The sequence below is a fragment of the Mustela nigripes genome, chromosome 1, assembly GCF_022355385.1.
Source record: "Mustela nigripes isolate SB6536 chromosome 1, MUSNIG.SB6536, whole genome shotgun sequence".
Lineage (NCBI taxonomy): Eukaryota > Metazoa > Chordata > Mammalia > Carnivora > Mustelidae > Mustela > Mustela nigripes.
The window spans coordinates 199,763,433-199,787,960 of record NC_081557.1 but is presented as its reverse complement, the minus strand read 5'-3'; the positions used below and the strand labels follow the sequence as shown (position 1 = coordinate 199,787,960).

The following is a 24,528-nucleotide window of genomic DNA, read 5'->3' as shown; positions in this document are numbered from 1 at the left end:
CACCTCCAACCCAAAGCCTCACTCACCTAGACGTTTGGAGATTGTGGACCAAAGAAAGGACCCTCCGGTGTGAATGGGGTTCAGTCCTTTGGCTAATCCCAGGAAAATAAGTACCCATAAATTAAGAAACATTGAAGAGAGGCACTTTTGAGCATAGTTTCAATGAAATACTCTTACATAAAAACAAAAGCTGTTTAGAAATGATGCTACCTTTTTGTTTCCATAGATTTCCCTGTGGTAGGCAGATTTGTTCAGATCCTTCTGTGGACTAAGTTTTGTGTTTGTTTTGTTTTTTGTTTTTTCGTGGGGTTTTTTTAGGTTGTTTTGTTTTGGTTTGGTTTTAAGTTGCAGCATTTGAATATTTCTAGCCCTCTCTGGAGGATTTAGAAAGGTGGAGCCTAGGGATGCCTGGGTGGCTCAGCGGGTTAAGCCTCTGCCTTCTGCTCAGGTCATGATCCCAGGGTCCTGGGGTCGAGTCCTACATCGGGCTTCATGCTCGGCAGGGAGCCTGCTTCCCCCTCTCTCTTTGCCTGCCTCTCTGCCTACTTGTGATCTCTCTCTCTCTCCCTGTCTCTTTCTGACAAATAAATAAATACAATCTTTAAAAAAGAAAAAGGAAGGAAAAGGAAAGGAGGAGCCTTTGTTGGTGGAGTTGGTGGAGACTGGACCTTGTGGTTTCTTTCTCAAATCTGTCTCTGTTCTCCATCATCCCTGTCTCCCCAGCAACGCAAGGGAAAGCTTGGAGGGATGAAGGAAGTCACAGGGAGGCTGCCCAGGAGGAAGGAAGTCACAGGGAAGGTGAAGGGAGCGCTTGTCTGCTCAGGAACCGTGGTGGGGCCGGGAAACGCCAGAGCACGTGACCTGGGAACTTGAGACAAACCGGTCCCCACATCATTCCTTTATCTGAGCCACTTGCTCCTTGTCCCAAGTCTGTGCAGCAAGAATGGGAACGTGTGCATACAGGAGGGGTGAAGTGGAATGAAATGATAAATGGCCAAATGCCTAGCCGTTAGCCGGTCTAGGCAAGCCTGGGGGAGTGGGGCAGCGCGGCAAAAAGAGGAAGCTCTGCTTGCATTGAAGATGTCTCTCAGCTCATGAAGACGTTAGAAATTCGGTTAGAAGGTTAGAAACAGGCTACAGAAATATTTGGATAAAAATTGAGTGGGAGAAGAGATGTACATGAGACGGATTATTTTGTTTAGTGTCTAAAGAAGAGTAGATTTTTAGAAAAAATAAAATAATGTTAGGCTCCTTCACCCTCATCTCTAAATTCTATCTGTTAGAAAAGGGTCGTTACATTAATGAATTAGTTCTTTTCACGGAACTGAAACGTGCCACGTCTGGGAGAGAGTATTACACCCAGGCCCTTGTTTCGGGTAATGGGGAATGTTGGCTCCAGGATCTATCGAGCCACCTTTTGCTTGCCCGGTCTTTCGCATTTCATTCTGTCAGAGCCCCTGCAAAAGGTGGGAGAGAAAGGGGAGGAGGGGAGAGAGAGGGACCCAGTCATTCTCATTGCTCCTTTCCTTGAGACACCCTCCAGAAATAGCCAGTCAGGAACTTGGAGTCCGTGGTTTCCTTTTAGGTTGGGGCTGTTTGCTTCAGATGGAAGAGTCCTTTTATTTCCTTTGTGTTCCGTCTGCGGCCAGTCCCAGAGAGAGGGTCCTGCCTGCCAAACAGCGGGATCCATTTCTAGTTGAGGAACAACTAGATCTAGTTAATTAAATATACATATATAGGGCTCTTTGAAGGTCAGCTTGGGAGGAAATAATTCTTTCTCAAGCAGTCTGCAAAGATTATCAAGTCAGTGTTTTTTGTTTTAAGATTTTATTTATTTATTTATTTGATAGACAGAAAGAGATCACAAGTAGGCAGAAGGCAGGCAGAGAGAGGGGGGAAGCAGGCTCCCCGCTGAGCAGAGAGCCCAATGTGGGGCTCCATCTCAGGACCCTGAGATCATGACCCAAGCTGAAGGCAGAGGCCTAAACCACTGAGCCACCCAGGCGCCCATATCAAGTCAGTGTTTAACATTAGTTACTATTATTGGTACTTTATTTTTTTAATTTATTTTTTATTTTATTTTTAAAGATTTTATTTATGTATTTATCTATTATTTATAAGAGAGTGAAAGCATGAGCAGAGGGTGGGGCAGAGGGAGAGGGAGAAGCAGACTCCCTGCTGAGCAGGGAACCCAACGCGGGACTCAATCCCAGAACCCTGAGATCACAACCTGAGCTGAAGGCAGATGCTTAACCATCTGAGCCACCCAGGTGTGTCCCTATATTGGTACTTTAATACATCTATATTGGTACTTAATACATCTGTCTCTAACAGCTGTTGTACAGGACAGTTTTGGGATCTCATTTTATAGAGTAACATGCTGAGGTTCAAAGGACCCAACTGGATTGTGTAGAGTCACAACAACTAATTAGTCAAAGAACATGAATCTGAATCATATCTTGTATAGCTCCAAAAATCTATGTTCTGATCTACACAGAGACAGGGAAGAACTTACCGTCGGAGAGAATCGTAGGTGGTGGGCTTATGGACCTGGTGTCTGGGCCTCAGACTCGTGACTCAGCCCCTGTGGCACTCTGGGTTACTTATTTAACCTGTGTGAACCTTGGTTTTCCCATCTGTAAAATGGAAATGACGGTACCAACTCACAAGGTTATGATAAGGAGCCCATGACATGGCCTATAATGGTCCTGCTAGTTGTAGGTATAATAAAATTGAGTTACCTTCCGTCTCACAACTATGTTTTCTCGTTGTTAATCATAGGCGTAGTATGGCCCCGTTTGAAGTAACCCCAGCTCTCTGTCGTTAGCATGTACGTTTCAGTGAACACTTTACCAGCTCTGTAGATGGGCGAGTTGATAGTTTCTGTTAAACTTGTGACTGCTTGTCTCCGAGATGGGAGAAGGAAAGCTCTTTTTTCCTGGTATTATCATGGGGATTCAATGTATTCAGCGACTGTTTGTCCCACACTTACTCAATCAGCCCTGTCCTCCCCTCCAGGGGACACCGCGTCTGCTCTCCTTTACCGAGCAGGGGTCGGGGTGGGGAGCGCGGTATAGGTATAAGAAGTAAAAACCAAACATAAGGTCAAATGATAAGTTGAAGGAGGAGCACAGCAGAGTAAAAGGTAGACGTGCTGTTTCTCCGAAGGTTTGTTCTGGTGAAGTGACATCTAACCAGGATCCAAATGATGTGGGGAAGCAAGCCCATGGATTGCACGTGCCGGGTCGAGGGGTCAGACAGTCCCCAGGCCCCGGCTGGCAAGGGAGCCTGCATGACGCGTTTGCGGAGCAGCAAGAGCCGTTGTGCCTGGAGGAAGGAGCAAGGGGCTGGTGGCAGGTGACCGGAGAGGTAGCTGCTGAAGCAGGGAGAGCGTGTGGGGCTTGTCAGCCTTGGTGAAGACTTGGAATCTGACCTGCTGTAAAGCACCTGGTGTTTTCAGCAAAATAGTGTCATCGGACACAGGTTTTAGACAGAACACTCTTACTTCTGGAAGAAATAGAAAGGTATAAGTCTTCGAGGGAGCAAGATCAATTCGGAGGCTATGGTAAGAGCAAGAGAGGCTTAGACTAGCGTGGTGACAGGAGAGGGGATCAGGAGAGAGGGGAGTCCCCAGGGAGTAGGTGCTGATAGAAGAGGTCTAAAGACAAAATCCTGGAGCTCCCCAGGGTTTAGAGATGGGGAAGTTGTGCAGAGGAGGCAGAAGAAGTAGCCAGTGAGGAATGAGGAGAACCTGGAGGATAGGATTAAGTGGAATTAAGACAGAACCATGAACTTTGCCAGGCACTCTAAGAAGCAGCTTGTAAGTGATAGATCTTGTATTACTTGGAATGCAGACGAGGCAGTTGTAACAGCCAAGTCCAAAATAGAGTTAAACAGTGTAGAAAATTGTTTGTCTCTCACTTTCAGTCCACGTAGGTGGCTCAGGGCTGGTGTGCAGCTCAGTGGTATCAGGGACCTAGGCTTTTTCTTATTCACTCTTAAGAAATGTCTTATCCCCACAGGAAGGAGATGGGGTGGTGTGCTCCGCTCCTTTCATGGGCCCTTGTCCATGAAGTTTCTACTCATATCCTATTAGCCAGGATCTAGTCACCTGGCCACAAGCCACAGGGGAAGCTGCGACATAGTCTCTCTCTGAACATCTGGGTAGTCACCGAAATTTTGAACTATATACATGAAGGGAGAACAGACTGGGGAGACAACTGCCAGTCTGTGTGACAACCAGTAGGTCTGTCTCACAATTGCCATGGCTAGATAACGCCAGCCCTCATTTCATAATTTCAAAAATGCAGCGCTCTCTCTACCGATGTATCCTTAAACTCAACGGTAATTTCTCAACTCCCTGATTATCACTCACTTTTCAGATTGATCCATCATGTTCTGCCCTAAAATGTTACACCATAACTTCAAAGCCACTCGTTCACTTAGAAATAATTATAGATTCAAGGGAGGTAACAAAGAATTGTACAAAGAAGTCATGGGCACTTTTCCCCCAGCCCCCACCTCCCCCCGCCCCAGTGCTAACAACCCAAACAACCTTATTCAGATCTCACGAGTTACATATGCATCTGTGTGTGTGTGTGTGTGTGTGTGTGTGTGTAGCTCTGTGCAGTTTTGTCATGTGCATAGCCTTACTTAACAACCACAATGATCAGGATACTCAAGTCTACTCAAGTGGACCATCACCACAAGACTCTCATATTACCCTTTATAGCAGCATCCACCCTTCCCTCACCCTATTGCTAATCCTGGCACACATTAATCTCTTCTGTCTCTCTGTAATAATGTTATTTCATGATTATTACGTAAACAAAATACATGATATGCAGTCTTTTGAGATGTCTTTTTTCTTCATTGTAATTTCTGTGAGGGTCATCCTAGTTATTTTGTATAAAATACCTGTGTTGTTGTTTTTTTTTTTTAATCCTATTTCTTGGGTAGCATTCTGTGGTATGGATGACCATAGGCACGTGTTAAACCCCCTGTTTAACATAGCCCTATAACTGTTACCCAGATCATTCCGAGCATCCTGGAAACGCCCTTTGTGTCCTCTTCCTGTCACCGTCCGTTCATCCAAAGTCAGTAATTCTCCTGACTTTTAATACCGTAGGCTAATTGTGTTTGTGTTTGAACATCCTTCACAAATGTATAATTCCACTTAGGTTGAATGAGCTCTTTGGGTTCTGGTTTATTTTGCTTAACATTATGATTGTGAGGTTTATCCGAATGGCTCATTTTCATTGCTGTGTAGTAATCTATTGTGTGATAATGCCACAGTTTATTTATCTGCTCTGCTGTTAACAAGCATTTTCGTACTCACTTGCTTTTGGCTAACAGTGGCATTGTGAATATTCCGGCATATGTCTTTGGTAAAAACATACATACTTTTGCGGGGAGGTACTTAGGAATTGGTGTGTCGTAGGTATATCTGTCTACTCAGATTTAGTAGATACTGCAGACAGATTTCCCAAATGGCTGTACCAACTGATACTCTGAGTGGCAACATATGAGGGCTTTGGTTGTACCATAACCTTGTCAACACTTGATATTATCTTTCAACTTTTTCTTTATCCTTCCAGTGTGTTGTACCATGGCAGCCATTGTTTCCATGGGTCACGCTTCATGCTTTAAGCAGAACTTCTTTGTTTTTCTTTTGCACCACTAGCAGATAGAAAACTTTGTATATTCTTTCTCAGTCTTCAGATTAAAAGGCTCATTTGGCTTTTGAAGTTTCATTCAACAAACATTCAGGTCATAGGAGGCATTTTGGGGTTTGGAAAGGTAGCTAGCCCACAGTGTCTGCCGTCCAGAGGTAATGTGGGTTTCTGAATGGGGATAAATGCTACCGAGTTGAAGAACAGGAATAGGGAGCCTCACACAAACATTTCTTCTGACCGCCCAGGCTAATAGCAAGCCTCAGATACTTCCTTTGTTCTTCTCAAGAAAATTCTTTCTTTGGAGCATTTTTTTCTTACACAAATGGCCCTTGTAGGCTTATTTAACCTTTTCTTCCCTATTAAGTGCTGTCGATTTGAGCAAGACCCATTTGACTTTGACATGTATTTATTTCAGTTAAGAAGCATGAGAATTTCCTGTTATTTACTTTGGTTGCTAAATTGTTTTTTAAATAAATTGTTTTTAAAATAAATGAAGGTATGGTCTAGGATGCCTGTCCTTTCACAAGAAATATCTTCTTTGTATCTGGATTGTGTCTCCATAAATCTTCCAGATATGATACTATGTACTTTGGCAGATTTTTCAGAAACACCACTATTGCTCCTTTCCAGAAATTTGGAACCATCCGGGCAGATTTGATTGAGCAGATGAGATTCAAACAGAGACTGAAGGTGATCCAGACGCTGGAGGATACTACGAAACGGAATGTGGTAAGTCCTTTGAAAAACAGCAGGTGCCCTTCTCGGTCCATAAATTCCTGCTGGACAGACTGAGATGGTTTAAAGGAAGAAAATCAGAACTTTTCCAATATAATATCTTTGAAATTGTGTGATTCATTGTGTCTACCTTCTTATAGGTCCGAACAATTGTGACGGAAACTTCCTTTACCATTGATGAGCTGGAAGAACTCTATGCTCTTTTCAAGGTGAGTTTCAAAGCAAATCCATGTACAGCCAGGGGAATAAAAGAGTTCTCTTTAATGATTCAGTTAGTTCTAGGCTTTTCTGATAAATTGATAAGGGGCAGCATGAAGATCAAGATGCATAAATATGTAGAGCCGAGAGTATAAAAGCGAAATGCTTATGATGAAGCATTCTCATTCGTATGAGAAGTAAACATATTCTTATCAGTCATTTAAGCCAATGTGGTAGCTCTGTTCCACTCCATGTAATATTTTAGCTGTTTCCTTGGACTTGACCAAAAAGGGTATTACTTTATAATACTCATGGGAATGATGGCAATTGAGTTTAAATGCTGCCTGAAATTATTGTAAATGGTGATTTTTTAAATTTTAAGCTGTATTAAAGTGCCTTTAGAGCTTTCCTATCTTAAGCTATGTTAAAGCACACTGAAAAAGAACTATGTAGCTAGAGTCAGAATAAGGCTGTACAACTGTCTAAGGAAAAGCTGGTTGATTAAATTTCTGTGGTTTTCATTCCATAATTCAGTCCATACCAATCTTAGTCCTGAAGGACAAAAACATTTTATTAGTAAATAATACAAAGTAGATTTTTTTTTTCTTCTAGAAAAAAATACTTTTGTCCTAACTATCATTATCAACCTCATAGGCAAAAATGTGGCAGTGAGCAGAAGAAAACTTTTAAAAAGATGTCTTTTATGCTGATGCCATATTTATCCTGATTTCTAATTGGGCAGCTTCTTTTTTATAGTGCCTTTTACTGCCAGAGCTAAACTTGACTGTTAGGAAAACTGCAAAGATAGCAGGAAGCATAAAACAACAAAGATCTGGGTTGAATACTAATAGCTCTTAGAATCGGAGGGTGTGATAGCTGAGAACGTTTTTGCTAATATTCCTGCTTGCTTGTTAGCTACTGAAGAGCACCTCTCCTTTATTTTATATTTTCATCATTTTTAAAAATATTTTATTTATTTGTCAGAGAGAGGGGGGGAGCGCAAGCAGGGGCAGGTGCAGAGGGAGAAGCAGGCTCCCCACTGAGCAGGAAGCCTGATGTGGGGCTCAATCCCAGGACCCCAGGATCATGACCTGAGCTGAAGGCAGACGCTTACTGACTGAGCCACCCAGGCGCCCCACCACTATTTTATTTCTTCTTGTTTCACTGGTGCCTGCTGTAGTGTCTCTGCCTGGCAGGTGCTCTGAACATGTGTGTTGAATAGATAAATGAGTGATCAGTTACTCATCTAGCATAATCTCTGCTTGTTTTTGATGCGGGTGCAAAGAGATGGAGGTCTCACAGCTGGTTAGTGATGCCCGTCATGTAGCCCGGCACTGTGACCAGCAGCGTGGACCCCACCCCCTCCCCCACCAGCCTCCATTTGGCACTTGGTGATGAAGTCTTTCTAGTGTGCCAGCCCACTCATATTTTATCCATACACTGTAACTAACTGCTCAGTATAAGGAGGTTATACCTAAGAAAGGGTCCCTCTTGGTTTCACAAAGGGAATATGCAGTGAGCCAATCTGGATCAAAACAAAAAGATACAAGGATCCAGTTAAGATCAGATTTTAAAGGAATGCTGAGGACCAGAAGAAATGTGCTTGGCGGGGTGGTAGGGGATAGAGCTGGGCTTTGGGGTGAGTGAACAGAAGTGGGAGTAGCAGCTGGAGGCAGCAAGACCATGAACAGGTGACAAGAAGGACAGTGACATTAGAAAGAGGAGGCTGCCCTTGGGGGACGCCCGGGAAAGGGGGATGAGGCCGGTTGTGTGCAAGTCCCAGATGTGGAGTTTGCTGAAGCCATGACTTCCTACCTGGGCACTCCTGCACCGTCTGGTCTGCGCACCGTCAGGTATCAGCTGTGTCCTGTGGACCCTGAAGATATGCCTGAAGAAAACACACTGTCCTGAGACTCCAAAACCCTGCCCTAAGCCTGTGTTCACAAACAGGGGTTCCCCAAATCTGCCCAGTTCCCCAAGAAAGAATCCAAGACTCGGGGTCGGGGCTGGGAAGGAGCCTAGATACTGTGGAACCCAGTAAAAACTTCAGTTATGGAGTCTCTTGTGAGTCTTCAAAACACCTTAAATCAATAGAACAAACATTGAGGCATCGGTATTCATCAGACCCTCTGCCAGTCTCTTTAGTCCTTCAAACAGTCCGGGGTTTAGTAGGGGGTTTTCTGTAGATAGAAAGGAAAGATGCAGTCCTTTCTCGAGGAGCTCAGAAACTTGGCAAGCCACTAAGCCTACACCTGCAACTAATGTAACATTGTGTGTCAACTATACTAAAATTTTTACAAATAATAATAAAAAACTAAAAGTTAAACTTGGAGGAAAAGGTGCAAAGGCTGCCACCTGAAGGCGTTTGATGGAAAATGTAGTTCAAGGCCCCTTTGCCCTAGTTTATCTTGAACTCTCTAAATACGTCCTTTGGTCCTTATTGGACGTCCATGTCCCTGGTCTCCACGTGACAGAGTATGGAGGCAGTCACGGAACAGGCTCGTATTCTCCTGCTGGTTGGGAGCAACGTGAAAGTGCCTGGACCCACATTCAAGCCTGGTTGTAGAGTAACTTGAATGCTTTAGTTAGAAGGAAATGCTCTGGGCAACCTTTATCCATAGCTCAGGTAAAGAGGACCCCTGGGGAGAGGGGGATCACCAACCCCGCCCCCCCCAACTGAGGGCTTTAGGGAATCCCCTTCCAGCTCAATCCTTGCAGTCTCTCTGATCTCAGCTTGGCCTCCCTCTGACGGCCCGCCCTCTGACCTCACCACCAGGAATGCAGTCCCCAAGCCCTGGTGAACTCTGACCGCTTCCTTCATTCTCCAGAGGCTGCCTTGAGGAAACCTTGTGGAAACCTGGCTTTGGCTCTGCTTCCCACCTCTCCTCCTTCCTCTCTCTTGTAGTTCATTAGCTGTGATTCCCAGTCAACAATTGTGAAGAGACATTTGGGCTTTGCTGCTTTCGAAGTGAGAGCAAAATCGAAGTACCACACATGACAACTGACTCCCCCCTTACACAACTCCCAGGCAAGGGGGAAAGATCAGATTTGAAAGTGCTTTTTTTTCTATTGCAATATTTATACGTGACTGTTGTGAAATACTCAGATAGTACAATAGGGAATAAGGTAAAAATAAAGTCCTCCTTCATGCCCCTCCCATCTCTCCCATCCACCATCCAGAGCTAACTGGAAATGTCAAGGGAGGGGTATCCTTCTGGGCTTTTCTGTTACGAATTTTATCTTTGTGGTCTTCCTAGAATGGGTACATGTATCTACCAGACTTAATATGACTTCATGAATAAGAGGCTGCCTTGTTTCCAAGGACAGAAACAGGAAGCTCTTTTTTTTTTTACCCCCCAGAGGTCTATTCTCATTACCCTGATGGTTCCTACTCATAATTTTTCTAGAGCTCTTTTCAGATGTGCGCAATAAGAAGACAACGTATTTGTAGCTTGAGTACTGTGACTATGCTATTTACGTCACTTCGGTGACCAAGACTCAGGGGGTGCATGGGACAGTGAACTAGGAATTCAGAAACCCCTGATATCATCATGCTTCTGCTCTGAGGAACGAGTTGACCTTCTGAGGGCCACTCAGCCTCTGGGCTTCCTCATCCTCACCTAGAAAACATGGTGGTCTGGACCTTCCATGCCAGATGTAAGCTGCAGAGGGGGTCCACGTGGAGTTAGTGGAGTGGTCCGGTGGAGATCTGTGTAGAGCAAGGAGAAGAGAAGGAGCCCTGACACCAGAGCACCGCGCCCCAGGAGATGCATACAGGTTGACGAGTTGACCGAAAGCCCTTTTCCAAACGTCAGGCAGGGCCTTTTCTTCCTGTTACTTGCTATGAGTTCGCAACCCCAGCAATCCTCCTGTTCTTTCCTTTTCCAGGCGGAGCATCTCACCAGCTGCTACTGGGGTGGGAGCAGCAATGCACTGGACCGGCATGACCCCAGCCTGCCTTACCTTGAACAGTATCGCATTGACTTTGAGCAGTTCAAGGGGATGTTTGCTCTCCTCTTTCCCTGGGCCTGTGGAACTCACTCGGAAGTGCTGGCCTCCCGCCTGTTCCAGTTATTAGATGAAAATGGAGACTCTCTGATAAACTTCCGAGAGTTTGTCTCTGGGCTAAGTAAGCAGTGACGTTTTTGCATGACTTTGGAGGGGACCGATGGGACAGGAACACCTGCCCCACTACTGGTGGCTCTTGGAGCTGCCCTTAGGGCCCCAGCCCCACATTGCCTCCAAAGATTGGGTTTCTAGGCCCGAGGAACACATTTTAAGGTTTGGAAACTGCCAGTGATGCTTTCTGTTGTTTTTTGGTTTTTTTAATTATTTATTTGATAGAGATCCCACAGGCAGTGGGAACAGCAGGCAGAGGGAGAGGGAGAAGCAGGCTCCCTACCGAGTAAGGAGCCTGATGGGATCCAGGGACCCTGGGATCATGACCTGAACCGAAGGCAGCTCCTTAACCGATGGAGACACCCAGGCGCCCCTGCCTCTTCATTTATTTATTTATTTTAGATTTTATTTATTAGAGCGTGCACACATGCACCCATGCACACACGGGTTGGGGGAGGGGCAGAAGGAAGGGGAGAAGAGACTCCTTGCTGAGCAGGGAACCCGACACGGGGCTCGCTCTGAGGAGCCTGGGATCCGGACCTGAGTCGAAGGCAGACGCTTACCTGACGGAGCCACCCAGCCAGACCTGCTGCTGACATTTCTTTTTAGTGAATGGAGGTGCTCTATGATGAACGCATTGCCTTCTCCATGAGTTAGTTCTCAGCTCTAGTTAAAATACATTATCAGTGAATTTGCAAGACCGTAAAATGCCCAGTTAAACACTGAAACCACAGGCCATGATAACTTTACAAGAGAAAAAGAAATATTTGGGTGGATTGTTTTTCTTTGACAAAACCTCTATTTACATCATATTTCATAAAATTTTATAAAAACATTTCATAGTGTTTTTAATAAAGGGTTGAAGAAACCACAGCAGCGCTGCAGTCTAAATGGAGGTCCTTTCTCTCCATTTTACCCGGAGGAAGGACGGTCCATCATGAGCGAGAACCCCCAACTCACAAGCAGTGCGTGGTTTCTGCCCGTCGGCCTCCCTGACCATGATTCTGCGTTAGCAGGACTGCCCTGTGTTCTTTTGAACTCTCGCTCTGTTTGTAACTGAGCAGAAGATCTATAGCGTAGTAGAGCCTGGCCTGCCAGATAGGAGGTTGTGGTTGTAGTGCGCATTATGGAAGGCTGCCGGAAGGAGAGAAGGGAAAAAAGTTGATTCTAGGCATGCCACTCTGTGTCCTTGGCCATGTACTTTAAAACGATATGCCCTAGGAAAGATGAAGGGGTTAGTCATAGAGCCAACGATGATGCGAAAAAAGTGCTCTAACTCTTTAAGAATAATGACTAGAGGGCTTAGAGGCCAGAGGAAGCGGATGGTTTTTAAAAAGGCAAAGGGTATAGCTGAGATGCCCTGAGGTAGGAAAAAATTATTTGTGTAAAGCACTCATGTATATGCTTAAAGGGGAATGTGGAAAAACTAGCCTTTTTTTTTTTTGAAGATTTTATTTATTTGAGAGAGAGAGAGAGAGTGCACGAGCAAGGGGGAGAAGCAGGCTCCCTGCTGAGACACGGGGCTCAATCCCAGGACCCCGAGATTATGACCTGAGCCGAAGGCAGCCACTTAACCGACTGAGCCACCTTGGTGCCCCAGAACTAGCCATTTTTAAGTGCAGATGCTATTCGGATTCTTTAGAACTTGTACTTGATCATTAAATCCAAACAGGGGCCTTTGAGGGGATAGTACTGGTAACTACTGTTTACCCAGCATTTACTCTTCTCCAGGTGCTTACCCAATGCTTTATGTACATTTAATCTGCCTCGGGTGCACACCTCCATGGACCCAGGCACTCCAGGGGCACAGTTGGTGCTGTCACTCTAATGCTTTATTACCCACCTGCTTACCGTTACCATCCCCATTTTCAGTTAAAGAGATGAAAGCTCCGAAAGGTTCCACAACTTGCTGGGACATTAGTTTTCAGCGAGCTGGTACTTAACCTCTTGTTGAACTGAATGGCAGAGCTCCTACCTGCTGGGCCCAGGATTCAGACAAGGGCATGTCTGTGTGGATCACTCACCTTTTTTTCATTACCCTGTGCTGACAACAGCAACAGGATATTTTTTAGGGAAGGGGGAGCTATCAGTTTTTAATTACACGAGTAGCACATAAGTACCTTCCACTTTAAAAAAAAAAAAAGAAGAAGAAGAAGAAAAGAAAAGAAAAGAAACAGTCCAAACAGGGCTAAAGGCCCCTTTGCCTTTCTTTCTTTTCATCTAACTACTTATTACCTGACTGGTGGCTACCAAAAGGAGATTTTTTTAAAAAATTAGCTTTGGGGGGCGCCTGGGTGGCTCAGTTGGTTAAGCAACCCCCTTCGGCTCAGGTCACGGTCCTGGAGTCCCGGGATCGAGTCCCGCATCAGGCTCCCAGCTCCATGGGGAGTCTGCTTCTCCCTCTGACCTTCCCGCCTCTCATGCTCTCTCTCACTGTCTCTCTTTCAAACAAATAAATTAAAAAAATCTTTATAAAAAAAAAAATTAGCTCTGGACAAGGATAAAGAAGAAAAGGAGACCAGCGTGGCGTGTGGAAAGTGATGGAGACAAATCTTTAACTTAAGTTCGGGGACTCCAGTCAGGAAAACTCCCTTTAAAATCTTCAAGAAAGGAAAGCTGTCCGGCATAGTGAAAACACCGGGAAAGAGTATTTAGTCTTCTCGGAATGCAGTCGCATTCTTGTGCAAAGTAAGTAAGCCTCACCCTAGATACTGGGAGAATGCTCAGAACTGTTGCTAGCTATGTGGGTCAGTTATTAGTTACAGAGACAGAAAAAAAAGGGAAATTCTGTTCAGCCTTTAAAAACTAAAAAATGAATTCTGGGAAAAGATGCATCAGTAATTTTAATGTCAGTCCCCAGAAAATTCCCTCTAGAAATTCATGAACAGATGGTCTACATGGAATTAGAAATGAAGGATTACTATCGGAAGCCACGAATGAGCTGTGTCTCCTTTTCCAGTTGTGTTGCTGAAAGGCAATTTCTAAATATGTCATGACACAGCTGGTCATTTGACAGATCACTCAGTATACACCAAAAAGGCAAGGGGCACCTGAGTGGCACAGTCGTTAAGCATCTGCCTTAGGCTCAGGTCATGATCCCAGGGTCCTAGGATGGAGCCCTGCGTCTGGATCCCTGCTCAACAGGGGGGTCTGCTTCTCCCTCTCCATCTCCCTCTCCCACTATTTGTGTTTCCTCTCTCACTGTATCTCTTGCTGCCAAAAAAATAAATAAAATCTTAAAAAAAAAAAAAACTTAAAAAAAAAAAAGGCAGGAGTATATTGAAGTTGGTGATTGGGTGACTGGGTGAACACTGCCTGCCATGTGGGATGGTTAATGAAGTCAGTTTCAGGGGAGAGTTCTCTAGTGCATGGGGCTTGATTCTTAACCTCTGACCGTTTCTTCATTTGCAAATGAGTTACTGTCAGGATTAAATTAAATATTTCTGGTAGACAGAGTTCCTGGAACAGTGCCTGACTGAAAAGACTTAGTTATTACTGTTACTAGGATTACTCTTCATCCCCCTCTACTGGACTCAGTCAGCAACTGAAGTCATAGAAAAGGAGAAAGCCAAATTAAAACTTGTAGGAAAAAAAAAAAAGACCCAATATTGCTCACCAAAGTTTCCAACTAAGTCTAACGTCTGATATTTTGAGTATTAGGGATCTGAAAGAATGAGTTCCAATGTGAAGTTGACTCAATAAAGGCCAACCCTGGCAGTTTTATAACTGGAAAAAAAAAGAGAGAGAGAGAGAGAGATAAGAGGCCTACTCAGCTGACGTGTAGGCTACATGAAGCTGAGAGACGGCCAAAACATTAGATGACAAAATAAGATTTAAAAAATAGGACAGGCGGAAATGATTGGCAAAAACAAATTGGTAAGGATAAACGAGAAATCTTAAATTTTAAGAAATGATTATTTAAAAAAATAAAAACAAAACAACCCAGGGGTGCCTGGCTGACTCAGTTGATGGAATATATAACTCTTGATCTTAAGGTTGTGACTTTGAGTCCTATGTTGGGTGTAGAGATTACTTAAAAATTAAAAAAAATCTTAAAAAACAAAAACAAATCCAAAAACTAGCTAGAGTTTTTACATATGGTATGGTGGGTTCAAGCATGGGATCTAGGGTCAGACAAATCTGAATCCAAATCCTGGGCTTGCTACTTACTAACTTATGACCTTGAACACAGTACTTACCATCAACAAGCTCAACTTCATAATATTTATGTTCATCTCATAGAATTCTTGTGAGAGAAAAGTGAACTGACATGTTAACATGAGACTTAACACAAAGCAAGTAATTAATATATGTCTGTCATTTTCATGGTGAGTATTAATTGGTGTGCAAACATCTTAGGATTTAGTTAACCATGTGGTCAGTATGAAACTCCACAGTGAAAGAGAATAAAAAATTGAATGCAGACTCAGGCTCCATTAGTAGAGGTGTCAAGAACAGCTCTACTATTCTCTGAAGTAGACTAGAGGCTTCCGGAACTCTCTCTCCAGAGAGATATTGATTAACAAGTTGACCCGTAAGGTGGACGTGCATAAAAGTAGGGAAGGTAGAAAGTGGAAAATAGACACACTTGCCTTGAAAAGAAGCATGAGGGGCACCTGGGTGGCTCAGTGGGTTAAAGCCTCTGCCTTCAGTTCAGGTCATGATCCCAGGGTCCTGGGATCGAGCCCCGCATTGGGGAGTATGCTTCCTCCTCTCTCTCTGCCTGCTTCTCTGCCTACTTGTGATTTCTGTCTGTCAAATAAATAAATAAAATCTTTAAAAAAAAAAAGAAAGAAAGAAAGAAAGAAAAGAAGCTTGAGGGAGACAGGTGTGTTATCCTCAAAATCTGAAGGATTGGTGTATTGAGGCAATAGACCTATTCTGTTTGGCTTTCAAGAGTCGAATAAGGGGAAGAAAAGCAGTTCCAAATCTTTTTTTGAGTCATGGACTCTTGTAGATCTAATAAGGACTATGGACGTTTTCTGCCCCACAAAATGACACATGCACAGAGAGACAAAATTGCACATTTTAGGGGCTTCGTGGACTTTCTGAACTTGAGGTTGCAGGTTAAGGATCCTAAGACTAAAACAAAAATTGCAGAACTTTCAGTATGTAAAGAATACATTGGTGGAATGGAATGCCTCTGGTGGTGATGAGCTCCCTGTCTCTGAGAGTGTTCAAGGAGGTGCTAGACTCTCCTGGCTTTCATAGAGGAGGAGAGATGCCTACATTTAGGGGACACAGACAAGACATCCCCTGATGTTCCTGCTAACCCAGATTCTGGGATTCCTCTTTTCCCAAAACTGATTAATCTTCAACTAAGCGCTCTGAGAATAGATACTTAACAGAGGATTTTCTGATTCCTGAAATACTTACGGACTTTAAAGGAAGAAGTAACAGGGTTCTTTTGATCGAAGTGATAGTGACATAGTGGCAGGTAGATTCAGATGAATTAAACTGAAGAAACATTAAGGACATCCCAAAAACAACTAAAAGGGATTTCTACAATGAGTTATTGGAAGGAATCTCAAACGTATTTTGAGGTTATTTCTGAATTCCGTTTGAGTGTTGAGACCCAGTCATACGATTTTTCTTATTAGTAACACCTTTATTATGTGCCAGCCACTATTCTGAGCATTTTATACATATTACATGTTTAATTCTCACATTCCTTTGATCCTGATGTCAAGACCACTGGTAGAATCTTCTCATTATCATCCGGCCTTATACAGGGGAAACTGAAGTAGAGAGGTTAACTCTCTGAAGGGCATATGGTAAGTACTAAGGATTTGAAACCAGGCATCATGGTTCCAGAGCTCTTAGCCCAAATATGTGCTGGCCAGACCTCCTGTCACGCAATATTTGACTTCAATTTGCAAAAAGTTGGTTTTTCAGGGGAATGTGAAGCCCAGAGGTGTTAGTGGTGCACACAATCCATTTCACATTGATACTTATGTGATTCTAGGTGCTGCGTGCCATGGGGACCTCACAGAGAAACTCAAACTCCTGTACAAAATGCACGTCTTGCCTGGTAAGTGAGCTACAGGAGGAGCCTAACTACAGTTATAGTTATGTACCTAACTATGACCTGGTTTGACATCTTTTTTGTATATATGCATCCTATTTGACACACACACAAAATCACTCACTGGTCACTAACGGTGATCTGGATAGTAATTACCTACATAGGTTCCTGAATCAGTACATGCTTGCATCTCTGGTCATTTACCTGTCTGAGGTACGAATTGTACAAGAGAAGAGCAGACTTCTGCAAGAGAGAGAACAAATAGCATTTGGTAACTCATGGGATACAAAGGTTGTAAAAGAGAAGAGAGGGTAGGAACCTGAGATTTTGAGTTGAGAAGGAGCCGTTCTAACACTGACAGAAATAAGTAGGAAAGATTTTTTTTTTAAGATTTTATTTATTTATTTGACAGAGAGAGATCACAAGTAGGCAGAGAGGCAGGCAGAGAGAGAGGAGGAAGCAGGCTCCCCGCTGAGCAGAGAGCCCTATGCGAGACTCGATCCCAGGACCCTGAGATCATGACCTGAGCCGAAGGCAGCGGCTTAACCCACTGAGCCACCCAGGTGCCCAGTAGGAAAGATTTTGAGCTCCGGTTTTTAAAAAGGTTGGCCTGTAGCTGGGATGTAGCTAGCAAATACTTTAAAAATGGGGGATTTGCATTAAAGATAGAGAAAGGGTAGAACTATAGATTTGAGAATTATCTTTAATTGCATACAGTTTCTGAAATTTGGTTTGTGAAGCAGCATTTCACAGAATTTAGGGAAATCTTACGAAAAGGAAGATGTAAAGGGACACTTTGGTGTGAGGTTGTTAAAAAGGAATATGGAGTAAAAATGGAGTGAGTCCCCCAACCCTCAGAAGGCGTTCATGGCCCCTGGTGATGTGCCCCACTCTACCTTTGTACCTTCAGCTTCTCACCCTCCCCCTTGTCACTTCTCTAACAACTAACACACATTTTCATTAAGTCATAGCTTTGCCGATATGACAGTTACCTCTCCTCCTCTCTCTAGAGCCATCCTCTGATCAAGACGAGCCAGATTCTGCTTTTGAAGCAACTCAGTACTTCTTTGAAGACATCACCCCAGAATGCACACACGGTAAGTGGCTTTCGTCGCTAGGAGTACTCTATTTCTTTTCTCCACAGCCCCCTGTCACTGGAAACAGTTGTCCCCAAAGCTACTCAGTCAGAGAAGTATACCAATACAGTGGCCTGTGTTACTTTCTTTTCATATATTTAAAGTCAGGCAACCAACTACTGGGGAGTGGGTCCTTGGCCCATGGAAGGGACCATGTACACCTTGTCCCCCTGGCTTAGAGGAAACATGGCCCAAAGAATGATATATTTTGCTCCCCTGTCCCTGCTCTAGTCAGGCTCATTAAGAACATCTTCCTATTATTAGGCTGCTCTCCAGAATCAGGACATGTCTGCCAAAAAGAGTTCCCTTGTTTCTGTCTTTGCCGTCAGCAAACTCCAGCCCATGGGCCAAATGTGGCCCACGGTCTGTATGTACAACCTGTGAAGAATGGTTTTTTTTTTCCTTTTTTTTTTTTTTAAGATTTTATTTATTTATTTGACAGAGAAATCATAAGTAGGCAGAGAGGCAGGCAAAGGGGGGGGGGGGGAAGCAGGCTCCCTGCAGAGCAGAGAGCCTAATGTGGCTCTCTGGACCCTGAGATCATGACCTGAGCCAAAGGCAGAGGCTTAACCAACTAAGCCACCCAGGTGCCCTGGTTTTTACATTTTTAAGTGGTTTTTAGAAATCAGAAGTGAAATAGTATTTTATTAAGGGGGTAAATTATATGAAATTTAAAATTTCGTGCCTAGAATAAAGTTTTATTGGGACACAGCCAAGCTGTTCATTTGTGTATTGCCTCTGGCTACTTTCATGACAGAGGGGTAGAATTGAGTAGTCAAGAAAGAGACCGTACGGCCTGCAAAGCCTGAACTATTTATTCTCTGGCCCTTTACACACACACAAAAAATGTGCTCACTTCTGCTCACCTTCTCATAGATCATCAGTGAAGCTTCATGGCTTCACCCAAGTCCTAAAATAAAAGTGGTTGCTCCCAGGTCCCTTTGGCTCTTAAATCTTGCCATTCCAAAATAAACGCAGTGTAGGCCAGCTTTATTATTACTATTATTATTATTATTATTATTATTATTGGAGTATAATTAACATATAACATTAGTATTAGTTTCAGCTGTGTAACATGATTTATTCTGTTTATCACTCAGTGCTCATCACAATAAGTGTAGTCACCATCTATCATCAAACTCTGTTATTCTGATTGAGTAGAAAGGGGTGCACTGGATCCAGCCTTATTATTGGCTGTAGGATTTGAGGGTAGGATCTGTGGACAGAATGTACTCTCCTGCTCTGTATGTTGTTACCCAGGTGACCTCCGGTGGGTCCTGGTATTTCCAAGTCTCCATTTCCTTCTGTGAAAATGGAGCTGATAGCTGCTCTCTTGGGTGTAGTATGGATTTAATGAGATCATGCAGGAAGGCTTTCAGCATGGTGTCTTAGCATGTCCTACCCTATTCTTAGCTTTGTTAGCAATAGTATTTTGGCTGCAAAACGTGAACCCTATCTTTCTTCGTAAACACTCATTTCAGAAAAGGATCCACTTGTTTCGGAATCCTCCAGAATTCTTCAGCAGGGCTCACATGCCAATAGCCATTAATCATCACCAAAAGTTGCTTTTCTAAAAATGGTTTTCTAACTCCAAAACCGCTATTGCTTTGTGTTGAAATTCTAAAAATATAATATATAAAACAAGCTAAAGATAATCTTAAAGTTTTGTGATATAAAGACAATATCTTGAAATAATTTCTTTTCTGTCATTTTTCTCCATATAACAGGTCATTATAATAATATGTATGTTTATGTATAAAAAAAATCCAGTGAGGATGTTGCCATGTCATGAGACATTCTCTGAAAATGTGGGGTTTTTTGCTTGTTTGTTTTGAAAATACGGTTTTTAAATGGCTGTACTATATCTATGATATGAACTTTCCATATATTAAATACTTTTAAATATCTGCTGGTTTCCTAAATCATTTTCAACATTAAGAGGAGAAGAACTTCTCGGTGACATATAGTATGTCGTTCTCACTTTATCTTAAAAGCTGCTGAGATTAACATGATTCTGAATTCACCGAACGTCCCATATCTGGCAAACCAGCCACCTTCTGGATGATGGAAGAATGCTGGAATGCGTTCTGACAGCTGACAAACTGAAGGAACCAGGAGGAGGTTCTGCACCTCTCCCCTTTGAAGGCCTTATGTGCCCTGTGATGTCCCATTTTAAGAAGAAAAAGGAAAACAGTTACAAGTGGTTTCCTTGAAAGTCATATCTTTGAAATGCCAGATTATGAATGTAAGGAATTTTGTAGGATTTTTTTAATTTACTTTTTATCCACATAGATTTTTATTTCTTTTTCCAAAAGTTCTTGATCTTTTGCAGGGCTTGACAGAAAACGAGGCTCGTGTCAGCAAAGTTAAGATAATGATGAAACAGAGAGGGAGGGGAAATCAACATTCATTAGGCAACACCACCATTTTTTTAAGTGCAGAAGACCACATGACATCATTCCCTTAATTCCTAATTCTACACTGAACCCCAGTTGTGAAAAATAACTCTGGGGGAACTATTACCGAGAAATAGAGCTGTCAGATAAAACATGGAACACCTAGTAAAAGCTAAGTTTGAGATAAAAACTTAGCTTTTACTAGGTGTTCCATGATCCAGTGATCCAAAGATCATTTGTTCAGCACGTGTATGTTCCATGTGCTATTTAAGATGCACTTCTACTGAAGCATTATTGGTTATTTATCTCAAATTCAAATATAGCTCCCTGTACTGGGTTTTGATTTTGGTGTGGTTTGGTTTGGTTTGCTGAATCGGGCAACCCAACCTCGAGGTTTCTCTATTTCCTACCAAATGCTGGACCTCTGGGTTTATTGTATAACCTTTTGCTCTTTTTCTTCTATTTCTTGGCAGTGGTTGGGTTGGAGAGCAGAAGGAAACATGGCGCAGAAGACGGCTTCGTCACAGTGAGTCTCCAGCCGGACAGAGGTGAGGACGCTGTCCTCCGCATGTTTACCTTCCTGCGGGTTGGACGCTTGCTTCTTGGCCTTTAAATGCTTATTTCTCAACACTTGGGTTTTAGGGAAGAGGGCAAATTCTCAAGAAAATCGTAATTATCTGAGACTCTGGACTCCAGAAAATAAATCAAAATCAAAGAATGCAAAGGATTTACCCAAACTGAATCAGGTAGGTGTTTAACATTTCAGTTTCTTCATTTCGAACCTTGAAGCTCTATTTTCCAGTCATAGATAAATGTAGCAGAAGTCCCCCTCAAAGAGAATAGTAACTCGGAATATTGAATTAGGATCTGTTTGGATGCATTTTTTGCATGTTTTTGTGAATCAAAAATAGGCTCCGTCGTGAGAAGGTGAACCCCACCGAGAAAATGTGAGTCACAAAATACTCAGTTTTGAGAGTACAGGCATTCTCATTTTAGGTATTAAGAATACCCTCAGATATGCAAAAGACAAGTTCATGCTGTTTGCAAATCACTGTGCTTGGCTATAGAGGTATCTAACACATTTATTTGCTCCTTAACAAGCTGAAACATCAGGCAACAAATAAAACAATATAAGTAATTGTAAGGCAGGATGACAATGCTGAGTTTCCTGTGGGGAGAGCAGATAAACCATGTGGGTGGGGCGTCCAGGGACACGAGCAGATGTGTCATGGGGGAGGGGATTGGAGCCTCCCCATGGCTACATACTGAAGTGTAGCTGGTGTCAGCTGGTGACATATAGTACGTCATTCTACTACTACATATTGAAGTGTGTAGATGTGAAGTGAGATGACAAAATTAATTTATGGTACTTGAACAGAGGGGGAAGAGTTAGTGGAGCAATTGTCTGACGGTCATTCTTGACTCCAGGTGACAGGTACATGAAGGGTTATTATCTCATTCTTTCTATGTTTATGGATGTTGGAAAATTGTCAAATTAAGTGGAATGCAAACATGAATAAAGAGAGTTTAAACAACCCATCAATTCATCTGACATCTGGGACTTTTCCAGAGTCTTTCAGGAGCCCTAATATTTTTTTTAAAGATTTTATTTATTTTATTTGACACAGAGAGAGCACAAGCAGGGGGAACGGCAGGCAGAGGGAGAAGCAGGCTCCCCGCTGAGCAGGGAGCCCAATGTGGGGCTTGATCCCAAGAGCCTGGGATCATGACCTGAGCAGAAGACAGACGTTTCACCCACTGAGCCACCCAGGCACTTCCAGGAGCCCTAATACTAAATCGCTTTGCAGTTCGCTTTGGTCCTGCCTCGGTGCCTCCCATGAGATTCTCACATCCTTTGTGTTTTTCCAAATCCCTTCTCAGGGCCAGTTTATAGAGCTGTGTAAGACAATGTACAACATGTTCAGCGAAGACCCCAATGAGCAGGAGCTCTACCACGCCACTGCAGCGGTGACCAGCCTCCTGCTGGAGATTGGGGAGGTCGGCAAGCTCTTTGTCACCCAGCCTGCAAAGGAGGGTGGCAGCGGGGGCAGCGGGCCCACCTGCCCCCCGGGCATCCCGGGCATGCTCTTCCCCAAGAAAGGGCCCAGCCAGGCCTACGTGGTGGAGTCTGTTGAGCCCCTCCCAGCCAGCCTGACGGTGGAGGGTGAGGAGCACTCCCTAGGAGGCCAGATGGAGGACATTAAGCTGGAGGACTCTTCTCCCCGGGACAACGGGGCCTGCTCCTCCATGCTGATTTCCGACGATGACACCAAGGATGACAGCTCCATGTCCTCGTACTCAGTGCTGAGTGCCGGCTCCCACGAGGAGGACAAGCTGCACTGCGAGGACATCGGGGAGGACACAGTCCTGGTGCGCAGCGGCCAGGGCACGGCGGCACTGCCCCGGAGCACCAGCCTGGACCGGGACTGGGCCATCACCTTCGAGCAGTTCCTGGCCTCCCTCCTGACTGAGCCGGCCCTGGTGAAGTACTTTGACAAGCCCGTGTGCATGATGGCCAGAATCACCAGTGCAAAAAACATCCGGATGATGGGCAAGCCCCTGACCTCGGCCAGTGACTATGAGATCTCTGCCATGTCGGGCTGACACCTGCGCCTTCACTGGGGACGGGTGGGGTGGGGGAGGGGAAGGGTTTTGTTTTGTTTTTAAATGTTCTGTGTCGGGGTTTCTTTCTTCCTTTTAAATTAAATATTTATTAGTACGTGGCTTGAAGCCTCGTGTTTTCATAATATAATACAATGAAAACCGTTGGAGAAATATTTAAACGCCTCGATGTAGGTCTTGGGGGGAGGGGGATTTACCAGAATACAGTTTATTCCGTGAATTCCAAACAGAGATGAATCTGTCCGTGATATGTGTGTATTTTAATCTTGCTGTTGAGCTGTATACGTGGTTTAAAAAAATAGTGCTGTTTAATGCTAAATAAGGCAACGGCCATTTGTGTATTTGGGCTTTCTAAATGAACCTGGATCCATAGGAAAATGAAATGCCACGAACACAAGAATGTTCCCAAAAGAAAAAGGCAATGTCAGCTGAGGGAAATTCTGTACCATCAGAGGGAGCATTCAAAATGTTTTTTAAGATTTGAAATACATTTCATAAAATTCCTCTATTCAGAAATCATATTCGACAGATGTTTCCTTTCAAGGAGGAAATGTTTGAGGTTCTAAACAATTATGAACGTGTAAGTGATTTTTACATGATGCCAGAATGACACTTCTATTTGATCAATCTGGACCAATACCAGACTGGTTTTGCATTGGAAAACTATTCTGATTATTTAAGTCAGCTGACCAGAATTCAGGGAAAATGAACAGTCTTTTGTTACAGAGAATCTGAAAATGGCAACAAAGATGACAGAGGGCTCAGGATTTTTTTTTTTCTTGATTTCTTTTCTGGAAAGAGTAAAAGTACTGATGCTTCTGATACTGGATCTTCAGCTTCTTGTTACTCACTGCAAATAAAGCAAAAACTAAAACAATAAACTTTATCATTTCTATACTCTCCATAGATTCTAGAAATCATGCCATGTATCGCTTATGATCATCTTTCCAGTTAAATCACTGTAAAGTAGAGATCATGTAAACTTTAAAAAAAATCTGCAAGATAACGTACCTGAATGTTTTAAAGCAGAACTTGTCACTTTATTAAGAGAATAGGATGCTCTATCTATTTCCTGAATGGATGTGGAAAAGAAGACTAGCGCACCTGCACTTTGGATTCTTGCTTTTTCTTTTTTTTAATTTTATTACTATTACAGTTTTGCCTTTTACAGACACTGAAGGTGTTCTCTCCTGTTGAATCATCATCATGGTCACATTTTCTTTGCTTATTCGGCGTTCCTGTCAACACATTCCTTTATGACTCCTTGTGTTTTTATTTTAGCTCTTGCTGCTGTTTTTTATTTTGTTTACAGAATGATTTTTAAACTGTCCGATGAAGTAGTGTTAACCTCAAGTAGGACCAATGTGAACAAATAAAATACATCAGATATTCAGATATGGCTTTCATCTCAGTGCTTGAGTTCCTGCTTAAGGCAATAACGTGACTCTTTCCACAATGTTGTGGGTGGTGGTGGTTGGGGGGGGGGTCGTGATTCTATTTGGGCAACCATTTTAAGTAAACCAGGGCTTACAGGCAAATATTTTGAGATAAGAAATATCCAGTGATCTATGCTTGAATGGGTATATTTAAAATAAGAGAATGCTTATCAGTTTCTAATTATT

General features: G+C 43.3%; 1 protein-coding gene across 1 annotated transcript in view; it reads left to right on the top strand.

Moving 5' to 3' along the window:
- Positions 1-24,299, top strand: part of TBC1D9 (TBC1 domain family member 9) — a 121,600-nt gene extending 97,301 nt beyond the window's left edge. The window contains exons 14-21 of the mRNA XM_059378601.1: positions 6,306-6,404; positions 6,551-6,619; positions 10,497-10,737; positions 16,693-16,758; positions 17,763-17,849; positions 20,758-20,832; positions 20,927-21,030; positions 22,166-24,299. Of these exons, the coding sequence (XP_059234584.1) occupies positions 6,306-6,404; positions 6,551-6,619; positions 10,497-10,737; positions 16,693-16,758; positions 17,763-17,849; positions 20,758-20,832; positions 20,927-21,030; positions 22,166-22,888 (1,464 nt within the window). The 3' untranslated portion in view covers positions 22,889-24,299. The remainder of the gene's footprint in view (positions 1-6,305; positions 6,405-6,550; positions 6,620-10,496; positions 10,738-16,692; positions 16,759-17,762; positions 17,850-20,757; positions 20,833-20,926; positions 21,031-22,165) is intronic.
- The last annotated feature ends 229 nt before the right edge of the window (positions 24,300-24,528 follow it).